The sequence below is a fragment of the Heterocephalus glaber genome, unplaced genomic scaffold (genome assembly GCF_053883595.1).
Source record: "Heterocephalus glaber isolate CG9 unplaced genomic scaffold, H.glaber_assembly_v1.0 deba00001457, whole genome shotgun sequence".
Lineage (NCBI taxonomy): Eukaryota > Metazoa > Chordata > Mammalia > Rodentia > Bathyergidae > Heterocephalus > Heterocephalus glaber.
In genome coordinates, this window is record NW_028258305.1 from 24,808,017 (window position 1) to 24,823,045 (window position 15,029).

Here is a 15,029-nt window from a genome sequence, read left to right on the forward strand (position 1 = left end):
ACATGACAGTCTCAGTAATTTTAGTGGAATGCTTTCTCTTGTTTTTTTCCACAGAAGCTGTTGGCTATTTTCTTTATAACTTGATTGGCAGCATGAGTGACTCAGAGGTACAGGCCAACGAGGAGCATTTGAGACAATACTTCCATCAGCTGAAGGAGATGGTACCATTTCATTTTTTGCTATATAATGCCTGTCCTGCCTGACATGTATCTATTAGATTTGAAATTGCTGCTTTTAAGTACAACCAAACCACTTCTCAATGACATGCAAGATTTGGAGACTTAAATTATGTCTGAGATAATTTCTGTTAGACAAATTTCAGTTTAGTTGTCTAAAACTCAGGGTTTTTTTTTTTTTCCTCCTCTTCCCTTTACACAGAATATAAAAATTTATGAAAATATCTACAGAGGCATTCGTAATCTGCTGGATAGCTACCATGTTCCTGAATTGATTAAGGTGTGTGTGAAAATAGTAATCAGTTTTATGAATTGTTTAATTTATATATAAAAGCATGTTAAATTTTTACTTAAATCTAAAAATTTTTATTTCAGTGACAACCATTGAAACAGATTTTCATTGTTGGTAAAAAAACCTGTACGTTGAATACATTTAAAACATTAATTGTAATGCATAAGTATGAATAGAATTTCTACAAAATTTTTGGAAAGATAGAAATATATTAATAAAATGAGATAGGACTTAAAATTTTAGTTTTAACATTTGCTAATAAATTCCCTGTGTTTTCTAATTCTGTACTAATTTAAATCCCAATTTTAGGATGTTAATATATTAGTGGAAAGAGAGAAGAGAGATTCTCAAAAAGTAAGTAGGTTTTTGAGTGGATTCTACATGCTGTAATAACTGCATTTAATGAAAATTTTACACTGTGTTTTTATAAAATCAGTGGTTCCTCACATTTTAAAGTCTTAAGAAGTTTTTAAAACATATTTTCCGTCCCAGAAAAATCAGCAATCTAGGAAATTTGTGTCTAATCTTGGGAGGTTCATTAGCACCTGGAGTCCATTTGTAGATCCTCAGGTTAATATATCTGACAGCTTTAATGACATTTAAGAAACTAGAAACAAAGGTTAGCTCGAAGGGAAGAATGACAAGGGCTGGATTTTCTTTTTTTAGTAAATTTTCTTGTTTCCTCTGTTTATTTGTAGACATCATCTGATTTAGAGGCTACACTTGAAAAACTAAAAGATAATAATCAACCTATAGGTGATGTCCTAAAGCAACTCATATTAACGCTTTGTTCAGAGGAGGTAACATTTGTTTAAATATTTCAAATATGCTATTATGGTAAAAAAAATTCTTTACAGATCACAGTAAGCAAAACTGAATATAATGTTTAATTTTTACAATTGATTATTATACATCATGCTTGTGAACAGTGCAATTAAATGAAAGGTTAACTAATTTCAGCTACACCTTGAATGGCATGTTTTCCAGTTGCTGTAGTTTGTTTACGTTAATCTGCAAAGTGAATGATAGTAACAGCTGTGATAGGTTTATCATACATGCCAAATGTCCTTTCAAGCCATGGCTCCGGTCTCTTATATCTAGATTGTCAAGCAACTGATATATGCAATAGTCATTTGCAAGTCAAATATTACAAGGTTGTTAATGTAGGGATTGAAATTCCATTTTCCTGCTAGAAAAAAAGCTCTCTGAGATAAAGGGTCTCTTGGCTTTTTTCAACGGGCATCCAGCTGTACTTTGTGTTCATTTTAGTGTGTGCGTGTGTGTGCGCGCGCGTGCGCGCGCACGCAATTTGTGGAATAGCACTGGATGTTTTTCAGTTTCTACTTCAGTATGATTTGGTCAAAAGCTGTGGTTTTAGGAAAAAATACAACTAATTTTGAGATTACCTAGTGCTGTTAAATTTTTAAAGATTTTTTTTCATATTGCTTGGATACTAAACTACACTGAGGAACTTTCTCAATACTGGTACATATTTTTGCATCTATAATTGGATTGTGATTAGGAGCTGACTTGGAAATATTTGATCTGAAAGTATTTTAAATAATACATGAAGCTAAAACATCAAATTTTGTAGAAATAGTAGCCTATTTTATATTACAAATAACAAATCTTTTTTTTGTTTGTTTTTTTGTTTTTTTGCTTTTGGTACTGGGGATTGAACTCGGGACCTTGCGCTTGTGAGGCAGGTGCCGAATAACAAATCTTTTAGACCAGGTAAACCTATCTTGTTGTTTCAAAGATGAATAAAAATACCAAGAGGCAGGTATAAGTTGATAACATGACACCATTTATTTTTAAAATATTGTTAAATTTTCTATATTCTGAACTCTAAAATTAAAAATATGACATTTTAACTTCTATATAAATTTCTTCTTGTTTTTTCACTTTAATTCTTAATTTTAGAATATGCAAAAAGCCCTTGAAGTGAAAACAAAATATGAATCAGACATGGTTGTCAGTAGCTATGCAGCTTTAATAAATTTGTGCTGTCGACATGATAATGCAGAAGATGCATTGAACTTGAAACAAGAATTGTGAGTATCCTGGCACTGAAGCAAGTTACCAGCACTTATGCTGATATATAGCCCTTGATGGATCACCTGCACTGAGTGTGAATCACTGTCGTATAATTTTAAAAAATTTTGTGGTCAGTGTTTTTGGAATTTCATAGTATAAGTGATTAATTGTGGCTTGTTTTCCGCAAGGTGTCTTTTTTAAGTACAGTAAGACATTCTTGTTCATAAGGCCAAGGCCACCCCCCAACCCCCATTGGTTATACAATTGCATATTGCAGTAGTGATGATGGTAACCTTTTTATAAGGCTTGATAACATTTCCCTTTCCATAGTATTACAAAATTCTGTCCATTTCTCAGATGTCTTTTGTTTCACATCCTGATTTCAAATAAAAATATGTCACTTGAGGTATTCAGTGTTCACCATGTAGGTTAGAATCATTTGAAGTGCCAGAAAATCAAAACGTTTCTTCATTAGTATCATTTACAGATAAAGAGATGCAATATATATTGTTAGATTTTTTACTTCTGTAGTCACTGTGAAAGTAATTACATGGGAATTGATAGGGCTTTTAAAATCTTAAATATGGAGGCCAAAATTAACATTTCAGACTGTCTGTTGAGCTTTTGCAGAGTGATAATGACTTTTAACGTACTGAAATTGTGGTTTTATTTTATAGTGAGCGGTTAGATTCATCTGCTGTACTTCACACCAATAAATATGTAGGTCTTGTAAAAGTATTGGGAAAACATGGCAAACTCCAAGGTAAGGCTTAGCACATAAAGGAAAGAAATGACGCAAGCATTTGCCACTGGAATAACATGTGAATTGATATTAATGGTATATCATGTCCTGCAAAGTGCTTGAACACTTTGCATACAAATTTGCATGTGAATCCAACCAGAGCTGCCTGGGCAGTATAGGCCATTAGTTTTAATGGATTGGCAAGCTTGTCATTTACATTTACACAGCTCAGTGCCTTTTGCATTTCTGCAGCTATCTTTTATTAGCATTTGCTGTTTGGATTGAGTTTGAAGATCATGACTTATGGCACAATTTGCTTATATGCCTGCACTAATGGTTTTGTTTTTACTTAAGAAGTTCTGAAGGCTGAACATCAAACCTATAAACATAACCTGATATGTAAGAGTCTGAATTTTGCAGTAGTTTTTGTCTTAACTTTTAAATTTTTTATGTAGATATTCATAGGAAAAGCATAACTCATATAACTCAATATAGAGTGTATATTCTAATTATCTTTTTGTTGAGATAGCACTAAACCACTAAACATGATATACTTGATAATATATTTCTTACTATTTGCTTGTTTCTCAACTTTGCAATTTGGCTTTATTTTGTTTTTTGTTTGTTTGTTTGTTTGTTTGGTATCGGGCATCAAACTCTTTGCGCCTGCACAGCAGGTGGCGAAACCACTGAGCTAAATCCCTGGCCCAATTGGGGTTTATTTTGGAACTTCATTTTTAGCCTTCCTCTTGTCTTCCTTTTTAGAAGAGACTTTTAATTTTGTTTTAAGGGAAAAATATACAGGGAACATATGATTTGAACATTAAAATATTTTCGAGGAACCCTCTATAGCACAGAAAACTCTTTATAAAGATTAGCCTGGTTTTTTAAAAATCACGTTTTATAAAGTGGTCAAAACATTTTTGTCTGTGTCATAATTAAGAACAACATTATAAAAATGCACTTATTCTATATCCTAAAATGTTTGTTTCTGCCTTCCTAATGAAGCTTAATCTAATGTATTAACATGCAGTCTTTTGGAAAGGTTTCATTGGCTCTGCTTGGCTAATTAGTATCGACATAGCAAACAGGCCCTATCGGTATCAGACCATTAGTCTGGCTGTATATACAGTGTAAACACATCTTTATTATCTGGCCTCCTGACAAGCCATCTGCTGAAGAAACAATGGTGTGATTTAGCAGATGTTAGCTCTGAATGATAAAAGCATCCATTTAGGAGGATCTTACAGCTATAGGGCAGACCATACAGGGTTATGTGGTGCAGAGTGGGCACACAGTCTCTATCTATAATTTGTAGTCAAAGTTGTAGGGAAATGATAAAACCATGCTATTGTGGATTTATAATTGTAGTCTCATTTAGAAATGCAAGTAGTAATTAACTTGAAATCGGCATTATACACTAGAATTTACATTCCTGCTGGGCTTGAAATGCTGTTTTAATAGCAGTTTGTTTTCCCTACATGAAATTACCTAAGGGTCTTTTGTGTTACTTCATTGTAGATGCTATTAACATTCTAAAGGAGATGAAAGAGAAGAATGTTCCTATCCAAGATGCAACGCTCTTGTCCTTTTTCCACATCCTGAACGGTGCAGCTTTAAGAGGTGAAATTGAAACAGTAAAACAGTTGCATGAAGCCATCGTTACTCTAGGGTTAGCAAAACCATCTACCAACATAAGTTTCCCATTGGTCACTGTACACCTGGAAAAGTAAGTTTATTGAATTTTGAATTTTAAATATTGACGTTAAAAGATGAGTCTAATCATTTGAAGATTATACTTTGTAAATGCTCTGGAGATATGGAAGCCCTGGGAGTTGTTTTCCCAAGGAATAAAAGAACTAAGATGGACTAAGTCACTAGTAATTCTCTGTTTCAGTGGCTTTTTAATGGAAAAATCTCTGGTGTTTTTTTTCTTTTTTTAGGAATATAGTGATCATATTACATGAAATCAAATCTAATTTGTGAGCCTAATAAGTGGTAATTATTAGTAAATATATAAAAGAAGGCTCCCCTGGGTTTTTTATTATGTCCCATAACTGTTACCCAGGTAGTAAATGTGGAAAACATACCTTTGGTGCTTCTGGGCTCCATATGGTAGTTTTAATCATGTATACCAATATAGTTGTCCTAGCTTTTGGGAAACATTGATGTCTGTCTTGTGGAAAGAGGAATTTTGGTGATATGGCAAGATGTACTGAGTTTAGGCATTTTTCTTTTGAAATGTTCATTTGAACCTAGTTTAAGGTAAATTGTAATGTAAATCATAAAAATCAGTCTGCTTTTGTAATGATTGAAGTATCTTAGTAAGATGACTAAGCATCTCCTGATTTTTTCTGTTTGCATTTGTTTTGTTTTTTGTTTTGCTTTTTTAACTTTTCTAGATCTTACCTCTTTGTCATCTTTTCCATGACTTCATGAAGTTTGTAATTACTTATTTTGTGATTAGAATTTTTAAAAAAACTTTGGTATGGACATTGACCTAGCAGTGATAGGAAAAAAATAAATTTTTGTTTTGTTTTGTTTTGTTTTTGGTAGCGGGGATTGAACTCGGGACTTTGTGCTTTCGAGGCAGGTTGCAGAACCACTGAGCTAAATCTCCGGCCCAGATTTTTGTATTTTAACAGTTCTTATAGTCTTCTCAAATTTCTGTTAGTTTGTATTTATTAGGGATGTAATTAGCTAGTATAATAAATGCTTTGGTGTTGGATTTTAAATCTTAAAATGAATTTTAAATCTTAAATTTAAAATTGAATTTTAAATAACAAAGTTCTTTTACACTTGATCTTAGCCAAAAGGCTGAGAAGCTATTACAAAATTCTTTTAAATAGCTGCCTGTTAGAAAATATGTATATTCATATATGTGAAGGCACACATGACCACACACACCTAAAATCATTCCTTTGCTGTCCAATCATAAGCAGTTATCAGAGTTAGATGATTGTTCAGATCTTAACCTCCACAATCACAGCATTACATCTTTTTAAAGAAATGGTGGTTCACACAATTACTGTGTTACTGAGTGCTCATATTCACAGCCAACTTTATATAGAAATCTTATAATTAATATGCTTCCTACTAGAATTTTTTTGATTATTTAAAAGACTCATCTCTGCAAATTGCATGTGGAACTCTGTACAGGGATTTGAAAGAAATGGGCCCAATGCCCAGAAGAATTAGGCCCTCCTACACCACTGGGCAAAAATAAAATAATTAAAAAAGTAAATGAGGCCATGGTAGAAAAGTATCTTACAAATAGAAATACATTGAGTACAGTGGAGATACGAATGCTTTCCAAAAGAGGTCTGCAGATGGGGCTCATGAACCAAGGAGAGCTTACCCAAAGCAAAATGGGAATGGCATGGAGTTCAGATGTTAACCTGGAGCATGCTCTGTGCTTATTATTAAGACAGTCAGATACTTTATGTCTCAGTCAAATTTGGCTGTCTTTGTTAATTAGGCTAAAGAAATTTAGTATCTTTTCCTTTATAATGTCTTACTATGTTCAGATACTTACAGAAATTCTTATCTTCTGTTTTTGTTTGGGTAGGTATTCTTTTTGTTTTTTATTTTTGTGCTATTTTTTACTTTGCAGAGGCAGTCTCCATGACAGGATCTTTCAGTATCATCTATCAGAATAAAAAGGTTGTGTCTGCTGTTTACAGTCATAAGAATTGTAAAATGGAAAAAAAAATTACCATTTATACAGTTGGAGAAAGTAGTAGTACCCCTTTTATCAGGGGAAAGACTGGCATAAAACACTGGCTTTTGCCAGGGATTTAGCTTAGTGGTTCTGGCACCTGCCTTGTAAGCGCAGGGTCCCAAGTTCGATCCGCGGTACCAAAAAAAAAACAAAACTCACTGGCCTTAGAACTTTTATGCAGTGGCTTTGTCTAAGTAATGGAAGGTGGCTAATTAATTCAGAATCATGCCGAGTACTAGGATTAACTATATTAGCCTGCCAAATAGTCCACACATATTTGATTCCATTAAATATATTCACTTTCCATTGATACGCAGTTTAAGTGGATATGATACAGTTGGTCCCGGCAGGTGTAAGTTTATCTTGGAGTGAACCTTATTTATTCAAATGTGCTAAAATTATAAAAAATATTTCAGAGCATCATTTTAAAAATCTTGATTCTTCCATTCAAAGTCAAGCATCTTTTTGGCATGTTACTGCAAAAGACTTTAAAAAGGTTATCACTTTCATGTTATAATTCTGAAGCTAGTCTGTGGGATTGAATTCCAAAAATATTTGATTCCTGGGATCTTAATTTTGAACCAACTTTTCTAGCATTGGATAAAACACATGGGAAACAATTTCAGTTTGTGTTACTTAGATAATGTGAAAATGCTTTATGGGTTTAGAAATAATGAATATTATTTTATTCATTTGCAAGGGAAATCCAAGATAGTAACAGTTTTACATTATAAAGAAGTTGGTAAACTGACCTTGTATATTATTAAAATGATAATGCCTGAATTGAACAGAAAAGAAGTATGTACAGTTAAATTTTTGTGTGCTTCTCTTATATTAAAATCTGTAAGCCATTTATCTATCAACCTCTAGTCCAAATGAGTGTTATTTTGTTTTTGGTTTTGGTACCAGGGATCGAACCCTGGGACCTGGTGCTTGCGAGGCAGGCTGACGGGGATCCTCCACACTAAGGTAGAAAGAAATGCTTTAAAAGAGCTTTTGTGGGCCGGGGATTTAGCTCAGTGATTTTGCTGCCTGCTGCGCAAGCGTAAGGAACCAAGTTCGATTTCCGGTACCAAAAAAAAAAAAAAAAAAGAGCTTTTTGAAGGGCCGGGGATTTAGCTCAGTGGTTTCGCCGCCTGCTGCGCAAGCGCAAGGACCCAAGTTTGATATCCGGTACCAAAAAAAAGAGCTTTTTGAAGGGCCGGGGATTTAGCTCAGTGGTTTCGCCGCCTGTTGCGCAAGCACAAGGACCAGAGTTCGATCCCTGGTACCAAAAAAAAAAAAAAAGAGCTTTTGATTAGTCTTCATATTATGGTTAAGGAAATGAAATCAATAAAATTTTTAGATTTGAAAGCACAAGTCTTATATGATGCAGTTTCAGATTCACTTGATTTATAGCTGATCCATTCTGGTTTCATTGCCCGTGAAAAATATCTGAAGCTGTTTAACTGGATTATATTAGTACAGATGCTCAAAGCAGCTTTAATTTCTGCTTTCCATTAAGGGTTTTTTGTGCTGATTTGTGCTATAATCTGTATACACACATATGCATTTCATTTATGTGCATCGTGGACTTTGTATATATAATCTTTCCAGAACTCTTGCTAAGTTAATCTTGAGTTCTTCACAAATGACACTTTCTCTAAGATGAACTTCTAACAGTGTAAGTTTTGAAACTCATTGTAATGCTTTCATACTTTGAAAAAATGGGAAATGCACTTTTTAAAATGCTTTTTATTCTGTCATACATGCTCTCCTTCCATTTTAGTGTCTTCATTTGTATTGGATACTTTTATTATTTATGGGAATGCTTGCCTTGTAAAATAAAACTCTTCATGTGCTGAAAGGAAATTTTAAAAAAAGTAAGAGGTTGGGCTCTTTTACTCCATTATTGCAATTAAGAATTTAGCATCATCAGTGCCAAAGGACAAAAGTGTTTCATTTGCCCTAGGGGGACAGGACAGTGATAAGATGATTTTTCGTCAAGGATCATTGGGTCGTAATTAAGTTACATTCATGGCTATTGCTTTTTGAAGGATGATTGGTAAATGACAGGCTTCATGTGCTTAGTACGGACAGTGTGCAGTAGGGTTTTTTCTCTCTCTGTCAGAAAATCCTGTTGAGCCTGATAATGTAAATGTGGCATTTTATTCTGAACAAAAGAGCAGGGAAATGAGCTATCTTGTCTAATCATTCAGTTGTTTAACACCGACTTCCAGTTTAGACTCAATTGGCTGGAAAGCACTTGACATGTGAAGTTAGTGCTGTTCGGAACGCATGTTTGAGTAAATTTTAAAGTAAGTGACAGCTAAATTGTACCTAGGGAAATTACAAAGCCTTCAACACAGTTAATTTTTTGGGGAAGATTAGTTGTAATTGCAACACCAGTCTCCTTGAAGATTCTTCATTTATAGATGTTGAACAGAAAAAACAGTCAGCTTTTTCAAGGGCTGGTTCTCGTCACAGAATAATTTTTGTGAAGATGATGGTTTCTCCTGATTTGATTTCTCCCCATACTAAACATCTGCTGAAGATCTATAGAATAGTTTGTTTTTATGGTGTTGAGCTTGTTTTTTCTTTTTTAACCCTTCCTCCGTCCCCCAGTGCCCCGGCTCCACTTTTCTCTGGTGATTTCAGATTTGAGAGCTTTTCAGTCCGTAAGCCCTTGAGGTAAATTGCCACTTCACTAACACTTTATGCATGATGTTGAAGCACTTTATTCCAATTAAACAATATGTGTCATCTTTTTTTGTTGTTTAAATTAAGTATATGCTCTGAATTGAAAAGTTATTTCCTAAGGAAAATATGCTGAAAGCTACAGATAAATAGTTGTCACTAGCCGTTCTAGTGTTAATAATTCAAGATTGTGTGGAACACATGTATGATTTTTATTGTTCAATGTATTGAGAAAATTTTTTGAATTAGGAGTACTTTGTTTCCTGATTCTTTAAAAGAAAATATTTCTGTGATCAGTAGATGTTTCATATCAGTGAATGTCTAATAAGCTTATATCTTGTTTTAGCATTTGTCCTGTCATTGTTATTACAGTAAACTTTAATTTCATATTAAAAACTAAAGTGGGAGGCAACATCAGATTTTATACGTGAACTTCAAAGTAGGCTTTTTGGATGTTCTCTTATGTAATGAAAAATTATAGTAGTTGTTTCGTCATATTTTCTTAAACATGAATTATAGATTCTAGAAGTTTTGATAAAAGCCAAGTGAATCCATTCAGATTAATAACTACAACTCTTCAGTTTTCACCCTGCTTACTGGACCCACTTGGTTGTGTGTGCTTGTGTGTGTGTGTTGGGGGGTGTATTAAAATTAGAATTACAGAATCATCTTCCCCAATTTTGCCTTTCATAGGCTCACAGAATTTGGTAAAACTTCAGTTGCGCTCTTAAAAATGCTTTTGATAAATAAAACTTCACTTGATAATTTGTATCAATCAAACATTTTTAGGGCCAGGGATTTATCTCAGCGGTTCCGCCACCTGCCTCGTAAGTGCAAGGACCCAAGTTCAATCCCTGGTACTAAAAAAACAAACAAACAAAAAACCATTTTTTAAATGGTTAATTTTTATTAGCACGTATAGTTTATTCATAAGAGTTACATTATATAGTTTACTAAAATTTGAGGTGTTCTAGTCTTTAAAAATATCATGGTGGATATTTCAGTACAGTTTGTTAAGAGTTGATTTTCTTGCTGGGCGTGGTGGTCCATGCTTGTAATCCTAGCACTCAGGAGGCAGCTTGGGCTACATAGTGAGTTCACGGGTAGCCTGCACAACAAAACAAGATCCTGTCTCTGTTTTTTGGGGATTTTTTGGTACTGGATGTCGAACTCAGGACTTCATGCTTGCCAGGCAGGTGCTGTGCCACTGAGCTACATCCCTGGCCCAAGACCCTGTCTCAGAAAAACCAAAAAAAATCCCCCCAAAAACAGGTTTTCTTTTTGTGTTATTTGAGGTTTGTGAAAGCAGTGACTACATTATTTTTTTTCAGGAATGGACTTTTAAAAACTATATAAAATCTTAGGAATTATGCATGTATATTGAAATTAGGACAGAATTAAAGTTTGTTGTGTTTTTTTTTTTTTGGTACCGGGGATCGAACTCATGACCTTCTGCTTGTGAGGCAGGCGCCGGAACCACTGACCTAAGTCCCTGGCCCCAGAATTAAAGTTTTGAATGCACAATCAGTGTATTGACAAGATTGTTTCAAAAGGTTATTGTTATTTTTGAGTAGAGTTTTAACTCATTTCTGTTATACGAAGTGTACAAAAGAAACCATAGATCACTTTAGGTCACAGAAGCTGGAACTACACTGATTGGTAATGTGTTGTCCTATGTTTTGATTGGAATGAATCTCTAACCTTTTTCTTTTTGATATTTTGCTGTTTTTAACTGATTTCATCCTGCCTATCAAAGTGGTGTTTCCACATGATGATTTTACCTGTTGGTGTGAAACATGTGAATAGATGAATCTAATGAGCACAGATTCATGGACCCTCTCAGTATTAGAACTGGGAAGGAGCCCAAAAATCCTTGAGTTCAGTTTTTGTGATAAGCTACTTTTCATCACCACTTCTAAGAGTATGAGCTGCATGTAGTACTTATTAGTTGGGATCAAAATCCAGAATGCTATGACTATAAACTGTCTTCATACCTATGTGAGTTTAGTTGTTTTTCACATTTTTAATTTTCATAACCTAAAATTTCAAGGTTTAATAGGAAAGATGATGATGATGATGATTATATAAACCATGTGGGGAATGTTTTTATTTATTTTTATTTATTTATTTTTGGTGCTGGGGATCGAACTTGGGTCCTTGCCCTTGCGCAGCAGGCGGCAAAACCACTGAGCTAAATCCCTGGCACTGGGGAATGTTTTTAAAGTGACATGTTCCACCCTCAAGTCAGAATGTAGATAGTAGCAACTGAAGTCATTTACTTCATTTCTATCTCATTACATTTTGTAAGAAGTGTTTCATTGTAGATTTGTAATTCATTTTGTTGGCAACTTAAGAGCAATAACATTGATACTTAAAATTACTAACAAATACATGAAGTATTTTCATTTTACTCCCCTTGTCTTTTCTGTTGTTCAGAGTATGTATAATCTTCAGAAGCATATATTTGGAGACCAAAGATAATAACATGTCGTTTTGATTGACAACAATTATTCATTCATTTATTGATAGCTTTGACCTAATGTAAGGAAAACACAATTGAGACAATACTATTCTAGTTTGGGAATTGATCTGAAAAAAGCAAATCTTTCTAGTTAAAAAAAAAAAAATCAGTATCTGTTGGTTTTACTCTGAAAAATGGTTTAGTTGTTTTCCATTAAGTGGAATTGTAGAAGGGCAATAACTGAACCTGTGTCTAAAGCAAGAGAAAATACTGATTATATAAAGCTTTATATCATATGTGGTAACTACTATAGCATTTCTTTTGTATGACAGTAATCTAGCCTGCAACATCTACTTGCGGTTTTGAAATTAACCTGTAATTTAGTCTTCACCCCAAATGACAAAAATTCAAATGACTCTGTGGGGTGCCGGAAGATGCACTGTAAACAGGGCTTCATAAGAGGATAAGGTAGAGTTCCATTAGGATAGGCTCGTTTTCATTGTGTCAGTATTATTGCAGTGAAATTAACACTTCTTCATTGTATTTTACTTTTTTTAGAACAGCTTAAAATCTGAATCTAGATAAAATAGCAATCTGAGCAACGTAACATTTGTATAATGGACAGAAATGTTAAGGCTTTAGCAGGAAATTTTAAAAGGCTTTCATCCTTTTGAAAACTGTTGCCTTTGTAAGAGAAATTTCTATTCTCTATCAAGATTGCTTGCTGCTAATTGTCACTGGTTGTACTTTTGTCTGTATCTCTAACCATGCTTCTTTTTAAGTACATTCATACTCATTTCCAGAAACTTCAATTTCTTATGCCAAATTGTACCATTTTATGGGACTGTGCAGACACTGGAGCTTTCACAAAGTGTAATGTGTAAGATGCCCTGGCCTGAAAGTGGGGGTCTGAGCTGTGCTGCCAGTGCCCGCCTCTGTTTACTCAGTATATTTAGGTGGCTCAATCAGTCTTTAGATGCCTTAATTTCCTTAACCCTTTAAAAATAAAAGGAGGTGCCAGTAGAATTGGATTACCTAATCTCTATAGTTCTTGCAAAGTCTTACATAGTTCTCATGTTCCTTTTAAAGAAAAAAAAAGTACTTTTTGTGGACCCAGAAATGTTTCCACACTCTTGCTTAAGAAACTTCAGCATAATGAAAATGCCTTTTTATTTTATTTCCACATAAAAAAGGCTTTGACTTTTTGATTGAAAATAACTTTTAAAAACCTTACTCTGTGTTGAAAATGTTTAGAATTCTGGAATTCCCTGGCCTACAAGAAGAGTATCTTAGTTTGAGCAATAGTCAGTTCCAGTATCCATGAACCCTGCGGATTTCATCTAGTAAGGGGGAGGCTTGAAAAATATGGTGTCAAATAAATGCTTAAAAATTCCTTGATAGGTGTTTATTGATATGCAGTAAATTTTCCCAAATCTGAAATTGTTGAGGGCCGTGAAAGCACATAAGTAATTGAAATAGATATTTGATGGTAGTCCTTGTTTTAGAAATAATACATATTTTTAGAGCAATTTATTACATAAAATTAGATTATAATAAAATCAGAGAATGCTCTCATCTGTTTTGATTTTTTTTTCCCCCTAAGTAGCATTTATCAAGCAAAATATTAAAGGTGAATCTAGGAAAAATTGAACTACTTGGTTATATATATTTTGAACATATAAAAGGCTTGTTTTCCTTTTTCCATTTTATCTTATGGTTTCTACCTTAAGTAAAACTCAAATGTTTGTTTTGATTTGTCATTGTACATCTCTAAACCACTACTGAAAGCCTAAACTGAATTTAGGTATATTTTATAGTTGTTAATTATTTTATTTTTTATAGGGGTGACTTACTTGCTGCCCTTGAAGCCATGATTGTTTGCTATAAAAAGTATAAAATATTGCCGAGGATGCATGATGTCTTATGTAAACTGGTAGAGAAAGGAGAGACTGATCTAATCCAGAAAGGTTTGTTACCTTCAAGTATTTTAGTGTAGATTTTTTTCCTGCTTATTTAATCTAATTGTATTGTTGTGAAAAGAAAATTTAACAGAAGGTAAGCATATCCAGAGGAACTCTTGTTACACTTGTGAATTGAATAGAACGATATTAGGTAGGTTTTCAATGCTGTACATGTCCTTGATGTTTAATAACTGTTCCTTTTGGAAAAATTACCCTTCTATTATTATTGGGTTTTTTTTCGTGCTGGGGATCAAACTCGGTTCCTTGTGCTTGCACAGCAGGAGGCAAAACCACTGAGCTAAATCCCCAGCCCACCCTTCTATTATTTTTGAGCTCTACTTAGTGCTCTGCCTTTATGAAGATTTTAACATCTTACCTTCACCAGTTCTCTTTGAAGCTAACCTTGGGTACTTAATGTCATATATGTATGTTACTAGATTTAATATGACAGAAAAGTCAGTTGATAAAACTGTAATCTTTTAATTTAGTCTTAATGTTTGACTTTAAGATAAAGGTTTTTTTAATTTATGTAGAACTTCGTATCATATTTTGTTTCTATTTTTTTCTTCTAATATATTTATATATGTTTATTTTTTCTCTCTCTTGCCTAGCAATGGACTTTGTAAGCCAAGAACAAGGTGAAATGACGATGCTCTATGATATCTTCTTTGCCTTCCTACAAACAGGAAATTACAAAGAGGCCAAGAAGATCATGGAGGTGTGATTTTAAATACAGTATTGTAATTGTACAGCTGTTTAGACTCTTTAATTAGAATACATTTAAAAATTTTAACCTTTAATTAACAGTTGTTCTGATTCATGTTAATAGAATTCAATTCCAGTAATGGGGGGGAAGGGGGACTCGGCCAGCTTCTTTATTGTATATAATTACAGTTCAGAAAAGGCAGTCTGGTTGTATATTGAATTTGTTTCCTCACTTTGTTAAATTCACTATTATATATC

At 33.7% G+C, this 15,029-nt stretch overlaps 1 protein-coding gene across 2 annotated transcripts in view; it reads left to right on the top strand.

Annotated features, from left to right (window-relative positions):
* The window catches only part of Lrpprc (leucine rich pentatricopeptide repeat containing), a 112,030-nt gene that overhangs the window by 59,833 nt on the left and 37,168 nt on the right, over window positions 1–15,029 (top strand). For both annotated transcript variants that reach the window (XM_004839374.3, XM_021253809.2), the window contains exons 17-25: window positions 55–161; window positions 379–456; window positions 778–822; window positions 1,167–1,268; window positions 2,392–2,522; window positions 3,183–3,268; window positions 4,769–4,976; window positions 13,948–14,072; window positions 14,678–14,784. In XM_004839374.3, the coding sequence (XP_004839431.1) occupies window positions 55–161; window positions 379–456; window positions 778–822; window positions 1,167–1,268; window positions 2,392–2,522; window positions 3,183–3,268; window positions 4,769–4,976; window positions 13,948–14,072; window positions 14,678–14,784 (989 nt within the window). The remainder of the gene's footprint in view (window positions 1–54; window positions 162–378; window positions 457–777; window positions 823–1,166; window positions 1,269–2,391; window positions 2,523–3,182; window positions 3,269–4,768; window positions 4,977–13,947; window positions 14,073–14,677; window positions 14,785–15,029) is intronic.